This window comes from Centroberyx affinis, unplaced genomic scaffold (genome assembly GCF_046629955.1).
Source record: "Centroberyx affinis isolate AG114_WGS23_722 - 3 ecotype Tasmania unplaced genomic scaffold, CSIRO-AGI_Caff_v1 ptg003861l_1, whole genome shotgun sequence".
In the NCBI taxonomy this organism is placed as follows: domain Eukaryota; kingdom Metazoa; phylum Chordata; class Actinopteri; order Beryciformes; family Berycidae; genus Centroberyx; species Centroberyx affinis.
In genome coordinates, this window is record NW_027281708.1 from 272,706 (window position 1) to 289,666 (window position 16,961).

At 39.0% G+C, this 16,961-nt stretch overlaps 1 protein-coding gene across 1 annotated transcript; it reads right to left on the reverse strand.

The window, feature by feature from the left end:
• Window positions 1-746: 746 nt before the first annotated feature.
• crata (carnitine O-acetyltransferase a) lies at window positions 747-16,004 on the reverse strand. Its single transcript, XM_071541398.1, has 14 exons — window positions 15,804-16,004; window positions 13,498-13,776; window positions 12,156-12,274; window positions 11,442-11,495; window positions 11,148-11,313; window positions 10,249-10,423; window positions 8,743-8,921; window positions 7,147-7,247; window positions 6,913-7,032; window positions 5,943-6,065; window positions 4,721-4,856; window positions 4,367-4,429; window positions 3,628-3,765; window positions 747-2,343 (listed from the first exon to the last, which is right to left on the reverse strand). The coding sequence occupies exons 1-14, from the start codon at window positions 15,828-15,830 to the stop codon at window positions 2,128-2,130; spliced, it is 1,896 nt and encodes a 631-aa protein (XP_071397499.1). The 5' UTR covers window positions 15,831-16,004; the 3' UTR covers window positions 747-2,127.
• Between the last annotated feature and the right edge of the window lie 957 nt (window positions 16,005-16,961).

The following is a 16,961-nucleotide window of genomic DNA, read 5'->3' on the forward strand; positions in this document are numbered from 1 at the left end:
GTGCTGCAAGATTTACATCTCCCAAGAGGTATAATTCAGTTTCTTTTATTATTATCAGTACCGACACTATAATTATCAACTGCTACCCGGTCCTTGCAGGACATTTGGATCATTTCCCAGTGAAGAACCTCAGAGGTAATCAGAGTTATAGCTATAGGAGATAATGATTTCTTATTTTGAGATTAATGATTTTTAGGAGAAGAATCCGTGTGGCTCTTTTTCAAAACGTCAAATCATTTTCAGTTATTTCACTGCAGCTACCATTTTCGGATTTCGATATATTGTCTCAGCATTATTTCATTTACAAGAAGTGAACACAATTAGAGAATGTAGAAGAATGACTGTTTTGATCATAGTTTCTCTGTTATCTCTCTACTTACAATACAGATAGTCATGGAATTCTGGACAAAATCATATCTGACAATAAAAATATTCTCAGATTTGGGTCCGAGAGACAAAATCTCATCAAATGGGGGGTCCGTTGCCCTAATGTGGACTAAATTAGGGGTCCTTGATATGAAAAAGGCTGAGAATCACTGTACTAGAGCAAACCATTCACAGTAACATCATGCCTATAACCGATAACTTACCATGTCCTGTGGAAAAAGCCCCCATGTAGGATCTGTGTTGTGGTGATGGACTATTGCAAGCAGTTTACCAGACACTGTACAGTCATTTCAGCCTTTGAGCACCGTATACTGAAGTGAAGTCTTTAATATGTAAAATAAGTTGTTTAATTACATTCATCCCACTGAGCAATTTAAAACACATCTAAATGACCCATAGCCATCTAGGCAAAATTTAGGTTAGGCCTAAGTGGAAGGTAGATGTTTACTTCTCAGGAAGACTATATACACATTTAGATGATGTTCAGTCAACATAAAACTTTTTCTTTTGGCAGCAATAGATGTATAAAAGTACACATTCCTCTTTAGTAGCCATTTTAAAACACCCCGCTCATATGTCAGTGTTCCAGATAATATAATACTCTCATTCTCCAGACTAGTGGCTTTACTCCCCCTTGTGGATAAATGGGGTATTACCTCAGACTGGGCTCTAGGAAGATGCTGGATGTGCCTGTATACTAAGCAGACAGCTTGTAGTAGTCATGCTGCTATTTCTTTTTTATTTTGGAAGGTAACATACAGAGGCATTTAGACCTCTGATTGTTTTGATATTACATAAAAAATAATCCCCCACCAATATGAACAAGGGCAGTGCTGAAAAAGAGCATGCAGCAAAATCTGTCCCAAGACAAATGTTACTGTACATCTACACAGAATGACAAAACAATCAATAAGGTAAGGCAAGTGCTTTCAAAATTATGCATTTAATTTACAATTTTGTTAAAATGAGAAAATTTGGCATTAAGTGTTGAAATAGTTGTGGATCAAACATCCCTAGCCCTTTCCCCCAGCCTTGTGTTCCCTGCGTTATGAAATTCTCCTTCTACATTAGCGTATTCATCTCCATTTCTGCAAACATTCATAATCAATGCATCTCTACTGGCTGACAGAAGCAAAATCTGTGAAAAATCGGATGCACCTGAGGACGGTTCAGCAAGGATTTCACAGCTTGGAAATGTTTTGTATTTTTGAATCAAATTTTAAATTCAGGCGCAATGACATAAGGAACCTTGTCGAAACAAAGCGACATTAATCATTTACAACACGGCATCCCCCTAGGGATAAAAACTTTGAATTCAAAACTTGTTAAAAATATTCATTTACACAAATCAATCAAAATTTCTACTGGCAAGTATTCTGATATTTATACCGAAAACTTGTACGTCATTATGTGTACTTCAGTGTAAACCTTTGGGGGGGGCAGAAACATCTGTGAAAAAAAACCCCCTGTGTTTTCCCCCCCCATCATGTGTTTTTAATGCATGTGCATCCTGCCACCAGACATATAGCACCCCCCAGTCCTCTAGTCCAGGTATTACAGCATCATCTAAAGTGCATGATGATTAGCAACAAAATAAAAAAAAAAAAAAACATACTGGTTCAGACCATCAGCTGAGTCCACTGTAGGTAGGGGTCTTCCAAATTTTTCTATCACGGAGTCTCGTCTTGAGTCATTGTGGTCTTAACTGAGCTGGATTCGGATGGAAGTTCGGCTTTGGCCTCACAGCTTGGCTTTCGGCGTCTGCTCCAGCAGCGTCCTCATGTCCAGCAGGGCGCCCTCCAGGGCCCGGGCCATGTGGGCCGCGTCCGTCTCCGCGCAGCTGTTGAACGCCGACACGGCGAAGTTGATGTGCTCGCTCATGGGGTTGTAGCACGTGGCGTAGCCGTCGGGCACGACCGGCCCGAAGCACATCACGCAGTCCGTCTTGGCGGGCACCTGGAGGAGGGTTCGGGAGGAGGACGGGGGGAGGAGAATGGGCGATGGGTTAGTTAAGGGCTATCCCTAACAGATCTACAAGGATTCTGGTCTACTGAGGCTGCTGTCGGTGGAGAAATTGGTCTCTCTTCCTCTTCTACCATGGATTATATATATATGATATGATTATATGATTATGATATGACTATATGATTGTTAAGCTTCGGTGCAAAATGGAGAGTCTAGAAAGAATCCCTCGCTCTTTGATTCTGACAACAAAACACTGAAACATTTTCTGCTATCAAACTCCATTGTAGTTGTGCTAGAAGAATCTTGACATGACATCACATTGTCTATATTTGAATAAGAATAATACACCATTTTATTAATGGGCCCAGAAATGATATTTAACAGAGAAAAAACAAGATAATTCATTGTCCGCAGTGGTTTGAGTGATTTTTTTAAATCCCTCAATTTGACTTCTTTCTCTGGTGGATTCAAAAACTTTTAAAAACAGTTGATCAGTTAAACTTTTGTGGAACTTTAATATGACTGAACCTTCTTTTGAAGCTAGGCGAGCGTCATCTTTCCTGTGATGTTTGAGCCAATGTACAGAATTAATACCATTTACTTTAATACTTTTTTGCAAAGCATTAGGTCATAGTGAGAATATCATTAGCTGACATAGAAAGGTATTTTTCTTTATGTCATGGTTGCAAAATAGGGCTGAACGATTTTGAAAAAATATCTAACTGCGATTATTTTGACTGATATTGCAATTGCGATATGATTTGCGATATTTGAGGGAATGATCATTTTTACATCATTATTCTCATTTTCATTGAAAAACGTATTAAAATGATTATGGTGTGATTTTTGCGGGGATCTGTACCAAACAAAGATGTTTTCTTAAATCTGTAGAATATGATGTGTAGGCCAGGACATCTCTGCAGCACCACAATATTTCATTTAAAATGCTATTTTGACACATTTCGCCTTTAACAAATATTGCGCCTCCTGCGATTTGAAAATTGCAGTAGGCCATATTGCGATTTTCGATAAAATTTTAATTAATTGTTCAGCCCTAAAAAACAGTTGATCAATTTATCATCATTCAAATTTTTGTGGAACTTTAATATGACTGAACCTTCTTTTGAAGCTAGGCGAGCGTCATCTTTCCTGTGATGTTCCAACCAATGTACAGAATTAATACCATTGACTTTAACGCTTTTTTGCAAAGTGCTCGGTCATAGGGAGAATATCATCAGCTGAAATAGAAAGGTATTTTTCTTTTCTGGCTCATACCTGGCTGGTGGAAAGCTTGTAGTGCATGGCGACAGCGTAGGAGGTGTCCATGAAGACGTCGGGCATGGAGACCAGGTCCTCGATAGCCTGCATCTTGAGGCCCAGGAGGTGTCTGTCTATGGCCTGGCCTCGGATCGCCTGGGGTGACAAGAGTGTGAGGTGGGGACGGTCAAAACTGGAAAAGTATATTTCCTGGAGAGAATGAGTAGACTGGAGGTGTACTTGCTTCAGCATGAAAGGTTAAAAAGTGGAAGTCATTAAAAGAGCTCATCTTTTCATCTAAGTGTTTACAAGTCAGGATCACCAGATATATAACTATTAACTCTCTGACAATCATTTCTATTGAAAAAAATATATACATTGTAAACTATAAAAAGTTAAATACATCTCCTAAAGCTCCTGAAAATATTATAGTTGGGACTGAGTCTCTAGCTGACAGTTTGTAGAAGTAGAAAATAATAATGAGGAAATAGTGGAAACAGCATTACATGGAGGAACTGGTTAAATATACTGGTTTAGATATTCCATTGAGATGAGATAGTTTCAAACAGATGGGGCACAGCATTAGTCAAGAATGGCAGATGGGATAATATAAAGGAACAACTCCATTTCCAACAAGCCTTAACAACAGCATCAGCCGATCAGTACTTTCAAAAAGGCGTCTATCATGGTAACACACTGTGCCTCCGCAATTTCTTATGAAAGTGAAATGTTTAGTGGTGCTATGAATAGTACTCACCCTGTCAGTGTACAGCCTGTGTGATTTTACAGCTTTCTCCAGTAAAGCCACTTTTTCTGAGTTCTATCCAGAGCAGAAAGAAGACAGGAATGTCACTTCTAGAGGGTAAACATGTCTCTGGCAAAAATTATTTCTGGTATAAAAGTAAGATTCACTTGGAGATATTATTAAGCAGACGAGACCCATTCAAAAACACTGTAAATGTATCTGTAAATACATTTCCATATCAGTTTTCTGGAAAACACCTCGTCTGTGCTTACAATTGCTAATGCCGTTTAAACTTTAAGTGTAATCGCTCCAACATACTTATAGTTTGAACAATTGTATTTTTTAGAATTCCCCCTCACATCGCACCTGTTTGCCGGGGTCGTCAAAAGCCTTGGCGAAGTTGGCCGAGTCGATGGAGGCTGAGCGGATGGTTTCCGTGCGGCCCCGTCTGAACATTCGCAAAGAGGCACTTTCATACGTGGAGCCACACCGCTGGTGCAACCTGCCGAGACAGGAGGAGAAAACAGTGAGAGGAACAGGCAGTTTGTGTCAAAAAAATAGTTTCATTGCACTTTACTCACTGGGGTGTTTCCCTTCTTTTGTGAGGTGCCTGCAGCCTATCAGCCAGCCGAGCAAATAGCTCTACGTTCCGCTAACACAGCAACTGATTAATAATCAATCATAATAATGCTCCTATGACTTGCTGATTAGAAACACAAAAAAGGGCCACACCTATCTACAGTGTTCTTTATCTGCAATCGACTGCTTTTCTTGCATATAACCTGAAAGCTTTGGGAGAGTTGAATTTGAAACTGCAACTAAATGGAATTGCACTTATAAAAAAAAAAAAGATCAGATCCAAAGCATGGAATTTTCACACAAATTCAGTGCGCATATTTCAAATTCAGCTGCCTATAGTGGCACAAATGTCAACCCATATTTCTCAACATTTCTTCCTCTCATATTTATCTTGTTTTGTAGGTATGTTTTTTTTAGTCAATAACTGCAGGTAAGGCTTCTTCTGCATATTTTAATCTATACTCAGATGACAAAATGTAAGTCGTAAGTCATGTAGCAGAGTGTGAATCACTTGACCCTGGGTTAACGCAAGCCCTGAGTGTGTGAATGAGGCTTAATCTACCCTAAATTTTAGGTTAAGTGTTAAACTAGAATTAAAGTTGCACTATCCAATTTTCACACGTTACTAGCCCCAAATAGCAATGAGAGGTAGCTGAATTTTGAAGACTTCAATAACCACAAAACTGAACTGCACATGGCACGCTCATGTTTACCAACCCAGTTTGTCTGTGATGCTTTATACCAAAAAAAAAAAAAAATTTGACAAGAATTTGACAAAAACTGGAAATGTCTTCTCCTCAGGTAACTTGAAAAAAAGCTTTGGAGCTGTTGAAAGTTTGAAAATTGTCAAAGTGAGCAAATCTTTTTCTCTTCTCAAAAATGTCTGGAAATTGGATGGACTTAGAGACAAAGAAGCTACTAGCCATTTAAGTGGAGGATGAGATTAATAGGCACATTAATGACAGAATTCTTTAAGTGGTTAAAGACGGTGTATCTCCACATGCCTCACCTGTAGTAGGCCAACTGCAGGGCCATCTGTATGAAAGCATCGGGGCTCATCTTGTGGGCCTTTGGCAGGTTTTTCCCAAAGTGCTCGAACACCATCACCCTCATGTCCAGGTCTTGGACCATTCTTGGCGGGACGGTGTGCAGGGTGGGCAGAGAGGGAGAAAGACAATCAGTTAATGGATGTTTGCAGAAATGCGTGTCTCACTATATTTCCATGCAGTATATTAACAATTCAACTTTTAACTTTTAACCTTTATCTGGTTTACTGAGCCTTACTTTTGTTTTTGTTTTCTTATTGTATGACATTATTCCGATTTATTTTTTTCATATTCAGCATTAATTCTGTGAATCTTGACATTGATACTTGCAATCTCTTGTTTTACAGAGCAGCAATTTTTGTTTTTCATTTTTATAAAGACAAGACTAGACATTAGTCAGATGTTACATTTTACATCACTAAGCCTGTTTACTAGTGTGTGTATTAAAGGTAAACTCAAACAGCTGTGCATTTTCACAGTGTATGTTAACATGCTATTACAAGTTATTTCAGTGCACAGAAGTCTGCATTGTTTACATTTAATTTGAATAAAGAAGAATGGAAATCAGTTTTTGCCTCAATTTGTCCCCTAATACATAAATATTGCACATAATCATGTATCACCATACTAAAAATAGAGCGTACACTGTATAGTTTGTATCAATTCACTGCAAATTTCAGTCATATATACTGTATACTGTACACTGCAGCAGCAGTTATGGTGCAAGAAAAGCATATTATTTGACATTCCTCACTACAATTTTCCCAGGCAGCATGAAGAGTCAAGACAATGTCACCATTCAGGCACAAGCTTGCATCTCTGACCTTCAGGTCACCACAGTTCCTTGTTTCACCTCTACATCAGTGTTTCTGTATATAATACAATGGCTTTTATTCAGTTTTCTTTCATCATATCCAAAATATCACAACTCACATATTCATGTTCTGCTTGGCCTCCTCGATGTCCTTCTTTATCTCAGGTGTGATGTTGAAGCGCAGCTTCTTGGGCATGGGCAGAGGCACCATGGGAGTGCGCACAAGCTCAGGCATCTTCCTGTTCCCACAAATGACGACAGAGAGAAAAGAAACCACTGCATGAGATGAACAAGAACAGTGTTATATATAGAGTCACTTAATGTTTTTCTAAATAATGTTTCGGCCCACTTACGTGTATTCTACAACATGGTCAATCAAAGCCACGATGGGTGGGCCTTCAGCAGGGGCGTGCTCGTAGTTCAGACCCCACGTCCCGTCTTCTCCAATAATAAACTGAAATCAAGAACAGAAAAGTTTGGGGATCAAACATACCATGGATTTGCAGTTTTGTTATGTGTGACTGTGTGTTGTTCAAGTTAGACTTGGGTGAGATTTTTAATTACCATTATTTGTATCCATAGCATGGACCCCGAATTCAGCAGTCAGACAGGAAATGTTTGCAGTATTTTCAGCAGACTGACTTAGTCCCAGGGTGAAACATGTGACTGCTGCCAGTCAGTTTAATGCGGGAGGCCAAATTTTTGCCCAAAAGTTTTGAACATGCATGATATGCACATTAAAAGACTAAAATCAAAGATGAAAAAAAATGCAATTACTCAACTAGTAGTTTTGCTATAAATGATGTTCACCCAATTTCACTCTATTTACCATGCATATGTGAAGTACAAATGCTGTTTCTTGCAAAAACCTGGTCACCCAATTTTTGGTAATAAATTGAAAGCTCACACATTCATGGAGGATGTTCTATAATAATGGGACTAAGCCAACCTATCTGAAAATGCATAGCAAAAACATAAAATCCATGGGTGTCAGAGGAAAATTCAGGCAATTTTCCTTTATTACTGTAAAAATTCCCTTTGGAGGTAGAGGCATTTTAGACCTGCACTGATGATATGTATTTTCACATGCTAGGAATAAAGCAACACAGTTGTACAAATTAGAAATTGATTACCTTAAGTCAACTGGAGCCTGATTTTTCTGGCAAATATGGAAACCTAATCTACCGTGTTTCCTCTAATATTGGCTCAGGCCTTTATTTACCTCAACTGCAGAGGGTACCAGGCCTTTATTGGAAGCAGGCTTATATTAGAGACAGGCCTTTATTTCTAATTACCTCTGTTGGATAAGTATATTTGCTCATATTTTAGTACGAAGCCTCCTTGTTTTCTGATCTGCTTCTGTTGGGGTTCGTTAGGTAGCTGTTTTTTGGTACTGCAATGCATTACCGATAATTACGGTAGTCGAGGACGGCACGCTCCAGAGACTTCCGCCGGCCGAGCCGTCTTGTGGCATACCGCCATCTTGTGGCACTTGTACGTTACTACAAACTACAGTTACATTATATAACAGGCACCAGGAGTTTACCGGTATCCACTGTTGTTTTTTCCTTTGTTTTTTGCCCCGGCCTGTATTTGGGGCCGGCCTTTATTTGTTTGTGTCGACCACGGCCCCCGGCCATTATCGGAGACCCGGCTTTTAATTGACTACCGGCCACTATTAGAGGAAATACAGTATGTGCAAATAATTATTTCTTTTTTTAAATTGGGATTTTATTCAAGCTGACTACATGAGATCTGGAAAAAATCCTCCTTCTCAAACCAGGTAAAATCATACTTTTTCAGCATACATTTTTTGTGCAACACTATTTTGTCAACACTAACTGCATATGTGTATCAGTGTATGAGGCATACTGAGTGACATTTTGTGTATTGGTGTATCTGTGTCAGATTTGTGTGCGTGTGTGTGTGTGTGATGCCTCTGATCTGACCTGCAGTGTCTTGTCAAACCAGCGGTTCCCACTGTTCCAGCGGCTGCCTCCTCCATGCAGCATCTGGACGGCGGCTCGGCTGCGGTACAGCTCCTGTGACGTACGAGGCATCGGTGCATCCAGGCACACTGTGAAGATGCTCCTCTGGATGGCTTGCACCGATTCCTTGTTGGTCTTATCTGGACACATCCGGTACATGCACACCAAGCAAACATGGATGTTATCATGATTCGATCAGATTACAAAAATTAACAAATCAGCCTGAGATATTTAAAAAGTACAATCTCATTACAGATCTTTTTAGGTACTCATGTTACATTTTTACCAAGTTATTTGGGACTTTATTTCAAATAATTTAATTACTGAGTTACTAATCTATAATAAAATAAAGTTTGCACACCTGACAATTTCAATCATGGGTGCTGGGAGAAAAAAAAACAAAGCAACATAAATATACTACTTGCAAAACTCAATTTATAGTGATGTAGGGCTGGGCGATATGGTTGAAATCAATATCATGATAATCATAAGGATTTTTCTCTATATCAATATATATCACGATATGGTTCATGTATGCAAAATCACGTTAAATAATCAAATTAATGTTCATCTCATTGAACCGAATGGTGATGTTAGGTGTGATGTCAAACAAAACTGAAATTTTCAAATAATATTCCTACCATACCTCATTTTAAGTTTTTAAGTAAAATTTGCTTGTCATCATCAATGTAGACAGCAGAAATGTGTCACGATATCAAAATATCTTCATATCATCACGATGTGATTCCACTGAAAGACGATAAACGATAATATTGAATTATCGCCCAGCCCTATTGTGACGTTTCGTTCATAGAGCTTTTTCAAAGCAAACTGCTCATATACTTATCAGTTAATAATCTGAATTTTTTGAAGCTAGAGAATAATTCTACAATTGCAATTACAATTAGTTCAGCCTTCCTAGGCGTAAACTCAATTCCTGAAAGGTCAGGTTGAAATGCTTTATTTATTTTTTAAAACTTTTATTAGGGGTCCAAGCACAAAGCTAGATTTTTGAAACTTGTTACATATGTAATGGGCATAACTCAACACCACTTGAATATGATAATGATTAGTAGAAAAGGGCGTGCTACAATCACCTTCCAAACTCAACATTATTTAATTAATTATTAATTAAGTCACAAACTGCCAAGAACGATAGTCATAGCCTTTTTTTCCGATAAAAGGTTTAGCCATTGTGAGTAACTTCAAAATGATTTACATTACATTTGTTTCAAAGACCAGATTTCCCACACCATAGGGCACACTGTCATAAAATCTCTTTTCGTTTTTTTATCCCGTCTCCTATCTATACCTGTATCGTTTCCCTTTGAAGTCAGTTTTTAAGTTAGTTTAGTTACCATCTAATTGTCATGAATACAATTGTTTGGAACCATTAGCCTATCTACTCTAATCAAGTACCAAGTGCACAGGACCTTTAGCTTTGCATGCACCCACAGTCGTGCTCACCCTTGATGAGGTTGAGGTAGGCCTTGCCCCAGGAGTTGCGATGCTGGGTGGTGAGGATGCCGACAGGCTCCTTGTTGGTCTGCAGCGACGAGTTCCAGATCTTCTCCAGCTGGACGTACAGCTGATCCGCTGTCAGTGGAGTCCTGTCGCTGTTGTACACGTCCAGCACAAAGAACTGATTCGAAGGGGAGGAAAGAGATGAGAGGTTGAGTCCTAAGATCCAGCCTCAAAACCAGAACTGGTCAGGTCCAAGGCCATCTTTATTCCATTATATGTCTCGCCAATCAAAGTCATAAGCACACTGAGAATCTGCATGATATCAGCTTGACTACTGTAATGACTTTTTTTTCCTCTGTCAAGCTGTGGAACAGCTCCTCAGTAAAAACTTAATTATGCTTTTCACGCTACTTTAATGAAATTCTGAATCATAACATAGCAGTGAATGCATAGGTCAAAAGCGTTAATCGGTTTTCCCGTCCCAGGCACCCAGATGAGTCCATCAAAATCATTCAACACCATTAAAAAACTTGGCATCATCTGACATTACCTGTTAGTTTGACTAGCCCATGCAGATACTTTCTGCATTTTGAATAGCCTCAGCAATGTTACAAAAGCTATAAAAACGTCTAAATGGGCAAATGATAAAAAGGGATGGGGGAAGAAGTGAGAGATTGTGAGGTAGGGATTTGCCCATTTCAACCTGTTGTGCAAGGAATATACTTTACATATTTTAGATAGACTTTGGTTTAGAATGAGGTTTCAACAGAACAAACCCTTAACACATGCTCATAGTGTGACACAACAAGTCTAGCATGTAGCCCAGAATTTGGAGGATGCCAATTTAAACACTGAAACTCAAACAAATAGCTAACCTGGACTTACAGTGTTGTTGTCCTCACCTGGAAGTTGTGCACTACAGTGACGTGTGTGGGGGGCCTGGAGCTCTTGGCGTGGTTGACCACCGAGTCTCTCTTCAGGCCGGGTATACGGCAGGATGACAGCAACTCATAGAACTGATTCATACACAGAGGGCTCCCTCCCAGGTACTCGACCGGTAACGTCTCACTAAGAAACATACCAGGTCTACCGTTAAACAGCAGCTTGGCTTCTTTTTTCTCTATTAAGACTTGTAACCAAATTTGTCATGTATCAATCAAATCAATCATTGTGGGGAAGGAGAGCCGGGTACTCACTTGTCAATCATCATCTTGAAGTCCAAAACGCCAGCTATCAGTTTGGCAGCATACCTAAGCAGAGAGAGTGTGCTTCTTTATTTAAATGTTCATTTAAAATAAGTAGGCTGATTAAAAATTCACATTATTAGTTGCAACCCTTCCTTTTACACTCATCCTAAGTACAATCCATCAATCCAATCAATCAAACAATCTTGTAGGTACTATATAAGCAATTGCAGAAATGTAATACATTATCTTTTCTTTTCAATTCAAGATATGCCATGTATGTTCTGGAGTGGAAATAAAACATTCCAATGTACTCAGAAAGTAAGCTGAGAATAGTGTAATAAAGCATTGCTCCTCATGGAATTACCATATTTTAATAATCGGTTATTTCCCATTTTGAAATGGCCCATTATAAATTATAATAACCCAGTAATACCATAAGAACAAACAATGCTTCCTTTTACAGTCCAGTTTCAGTTTACTTGGGTTATTAGTGTGCACCTAATTGACAGCAATGAACCAGTGAAAATGAAAGAGTCTGACAATGACTTTACTATATGACAGCATTTGGAGTAACTGGTGGGCAAAAAAAAAATTAATTGGTATAGTGTAGAGTTCATATTCTCAACTAAATCATTAGAAGTCCATAATGTCTTTAAGTTATGGTTATTGTTGCAAAGCACATGCTCTGTGTGAGTGAGTGTGTGTGTGTGTGAGTGTTTTCACCTCAATTGTCCCTGCCTGTCGTTGAACTCTATGCGGGGCAAGACCAACCCCGGGCTCGAGTGGACCACTACAGGCATCCGGTAGTCTAGATAGGCTGTCTGCACCCACCAGTCTGACAGCTGTAAAACATAAACACACAAAGATAGAGACACAATCCATCAGTGATCAAGCTAATGTCTGGAAAAAAAATTAGAAAATGTTGTGTACAATCTGGTTCCTGCTCTGAACGCAGCACACAGAGTCGGGTCTATGTCTCTATGGAGTATCAAATGATCCTCTTCTGGCAGCGGATGCTGGTGAATGTTCTGTTCTATTTCTGCTTGACCTTAGTGCTGCGTTTGACACTGTTGATCGCAACATTTTCATTGATCGTCTGAGGGATTGTGTGGAAATTACTGACACGGCTCTTTGGTTCATATCAATTCTCTCTAAGATATCCAGTTCTGTTGGTTTAGGCAATTCTACATCCTCCTCAGCACAGGTTAGCTGCAGAGTACCTCAAGGTTCAATACTGGGTCCTATTTTGTTCTCCATCTACTGTATATGCTATATAGCCTAATCCGTAGACACAATGGCCCAGATTCATACAATTCAGCAGTAACAGCTTTGCGCCATGCAAACTTAACTGCGCAGCATTTTGAGTTCATTCATAAAAAATTCTGACATCAGTGACATGCCCCAATATTCTAAACGAGTGCTTTCCGTGCCAATGGTATTCTGACAGTATTTACCACAATGCAAAACTGTCAAGAATGGCAAATTCAAAATATGAATTTTGATATTAAGATGTTACTGTATCAATCATAGACTTGCACTAGCATGTGGGGACACAAATGACCTTGTGAAGTACATTAAAGTCATTGAAGTCACACTGGAGCAAGTCTGGAAGTGGCTGGCAGCATTTGTCACATGTTGCAAATCCCCCAGGACAGAGCAGGTAATTAACATGAATTTAATCCTTTATTGACCCCACGTCTTATTAAAAATGAGTGATATACTTCTATAAAATGTAAAACTGTATCTAACTTCCCTGCTACTATTCAAAATATTAGCGGCCTTCACCAGAATAATACTGATGTTTTGATCTTTGCCAACACCTAAAAGAGCTCTGCTGTTCCAAAACAAGTCTACTGATTAATCCTCATCAAATTTCAAGAATAGAGCCTATAAAATGCGTGAGAGCACACGAATATTGAGCTTATGGTGTCCCGAATGGCTGGGGCTAGGGTCTGCTCAGATTTAATTTATCACCAGGAGTCAAAAAGCACCGAAGCTTTGTGTTTTCAGCACCAAACCTCAGGACGCGATTCATTCAGTCCAACACGATCCGGCCACAACTCACCCAGTTCTCAGTCTTCTGCGCTCTCTTCTCGAGGCCTTTCTGCAGCCTCTCCCCCACCCCTCCTGGTTTCTGAAACTCTGCTACCAGCTCCTTGGTTTGCGTCAGCTCCTCCGCCTCCACAATGGGCTCCAGGGCAGCCAGGTAGCGCTCGCAGGTCTGCTGCAGGGGCGGGACAGGGAGACAGGACAGCCCCCTCTGGTGGGCGAGGTAGCGGCCGGCGAGCCGAGTCGCCGACACAGGCTTCACCAGACAACAGGGCTTCGCCATACCCGCCTTTACCTGAGAGACAGGAGAGTGTAAATTACATTTCTTATTCACTAATTGCCCTTAGCGCTGAGGCAATAACTGTTATTTTGCATCTTTGGCCAGAAACTCGAGTAAGGCCTTACTCTGATATACTGTAGCAAATTATGTAGGGCTGCAACTAACGATTATTTTCATTGTCGATTAATCTGTCCATTATTTTCTCGATTAATCGATTAGTTGTTTGGTCTATAAAATGTCAGAAAATGGTGAAAAATGTCAATCAGTGTTTCCCAAAGCCCAAGATGACGTCCTCAAATGTCTTGTTTTGTCCACAACCCAAAGATATTCAGTTTACTGTCATAGAGGAAAGAAACCAGAAAATATTCACATTTAAGAAGCTGGAATCGGAGAACTCTGACTTATTTTTCTTAAAATTACTCAAACCGATTAATCGATTATCAAAATAGTTGGCGATTAATTTAATAGTTGACAACTAATCGATTAATCGTTGTAGCTCTAAAATTATGTTTTGAAACTTCTGTTAGAGTATCAAATTATTGTAATTGCCCATGTTAAAATAAAAGTTAATTGGTATAAATAGTAGAAAAACACATTTAAAATTGTACATCAAAGAATCCAAGAAAATAATCGACAGATTAATCGACAATGAAAATAATCGTTAGTTGCAGCCCTAATCCAATGTAATGTGTGAAGGAGTTGTTGGTAATGACTCCAACTTATAAATATTAACAGATTTTGAAATGGAAAACAGACATAATTGATCATGTATCACCATTTCCCAACATTGTGTAACTGTGGTCGCAAGACGGGTGCAACTTGATGTGGGCTAGTCTTGATATTTGTGTCTTACTGGTCATTTACAATCATTCTATCACTGACGGCAGGAGAGGGTTCAGAGACAGGAGGTTATGTATTTGTTCGCTTTCTGCTTACCTAAAGGTCACATTTCTCAAAGATTTACATATTACTGTGTTGACCATCTCAAGTGTACTGGAAGGAGCATGCTTTTGAGACACATCTTTTTGGGAGGCGTGAGTACTGCTGCATCAAAATATTCTCACCCACTGAATCCACTACCTCCTGGCCACGGGTGGCAGCACTGAGCGCTTTGCTAAGGCGTACTCTGAGCGGCGAAGAAGTCATATTTGGAAATTTAATGATTTTGGGGGGTATGATCGTTTTTAGGTTGAATTTTCAGAATGGCGCTTATCATCCGTCACCCACCGCCCGTTGAATGAAGTCTAATACATTGTGATTAAAGTTACAGCAGTCGAAATAAGATTTTTTTTTATTGGCGATTGTGCATTAACGTATGTTCAGTCTGGGGCCAGCTGGTCTGCTGTCAAAGAGGTCAGAATGTCATGTCCAGTAGAGTGGGACTAACGTTAAATAGCTGCGTGAAACAGTTATGAAAGTAAAGATTTTATTGAAATAAAGTGCTGCTTAGCGGACTATCTTTATGCCGAATTTACCCGAAGACTATAACGATTCGTTAAAGATCGGAATACATGTTCTACCAGACAAGTACCTTTGCCGATAAACAAGGCCAATTAAAACTGCCACATTTTTAAATAGACTTTGGTTTGACGTTCTCTCCATACAAGGGAGAACGGCACATATCGGGGCTATGACAGCGTAACTAACGTTAAAAACGCGTTTTAAATGTTCCTGTGATAATACTTAGACCATCGAACAAAAGTGGACAGTGCTCTTTAAACGAGAGTTTGGCTGTTACGCTCATTTTTAAATATTTCTTCCGCAATCGCAGAATCACCTTTAACCTAGTTAGCTAACCTAGCTACCTAGCTTACTTCTAAGAATTTCCCTTAGAGCTATCATCAGATGACTTGCCTTAGCTAACGGCTAGCATTCTCTATCCATCGTAACTAACTAACTAGCTATCTTTCGGCAATTTGGCGCTAGTTACGACGGATATTAGAACCTGAATAACGTTGGATATCTAGCTAATGGTATTAGTTTGCTCACTAAGCAAGCATGTGGCCAATGTAAACAAGCACAGTTAACGGTAAGTTACTTACCATCGTTCTAGCCCAAATGCCCCACATTCTGCAGTCGGAGAAACGCCCACAAAGTGAGGTGAGTCAGCGCACAAAGTTCAGCAGAAAGGATGTGGTATTTAAAATTGTTTTTCGGGTCCCAGTAAAGGCAGGCAAGCGCCACCTCTCCCTTCACAACTTCACAACAAGAAGCTCTGAACACAAAAGCCTCCAGAGGCAATATCGCCCAGCTGCAGACCGGGCAACTACTCTTATTACTATAATAAAGTGGGTGTGACTTGAATGACTAGGCTTTGTTGATGCAATTTACATTCAAAGATATTGATGACAACGTTTTTGCCCTCATTTGTTTTTGGGCTCGACTCCACTGCACTCTTCTGGAATTGCTATAAGACACATTACAGACAAGTAGACCTACTACAGCTCAAAATTTTACTGAAAACTTAAAAAAAAAAAAAAATGATTGATTGATTGATTGATTGATTGATCTGTCTTAAAATTATTATTTTTTCATTTTTTATTTGTTCTATTTCGTATTATTCTGATTAAGTATTTGAATGTTTCGTGTACTTGAAGCTTTTAATAAAAAGTGTGCTGAACAATTGCCACTTGATTTTTTTTAATGTCCAATTGTGATAAATTCTGGAAAGTTTTTTTTTCTCATACATAGCCTATATTCCACTTTAAATATAGAAGTAAATATTATGGTACTTTATCCTAATCTTTTGTATCTATATAAATACATTCTAAATAACTGTATAAACATATAAATAGATAAATAAATAATAATTACAAAAAGATATAAAATAATAGCGCCCTGTAACTACTTTTCACCACTAGACGTCGGTCTCTTCTAACCACTCAAACCTTCACATACAGTCTGAATATGACATGATGAATAATGATAAAATAATAATAAAACAATAAAAGCAATATAATAGAATGTAAACAATTGTTAAGCTATGCTGCCAACAATGTCAAAACATTAAGTAGATTCGAAGTATGGGAAAGAATATGGATTATTAACATTTATGAATTTACCTATTGCCACTTAGATTTGTTACTAATAGTCTGGAGTGCTTACTTAAATATATGAAATATGTATTGTGTATATAAGTAGATATATAAGTAGCCTATGTATAAACCACATACAGTATGTGCTATATATAGGCCTATGCA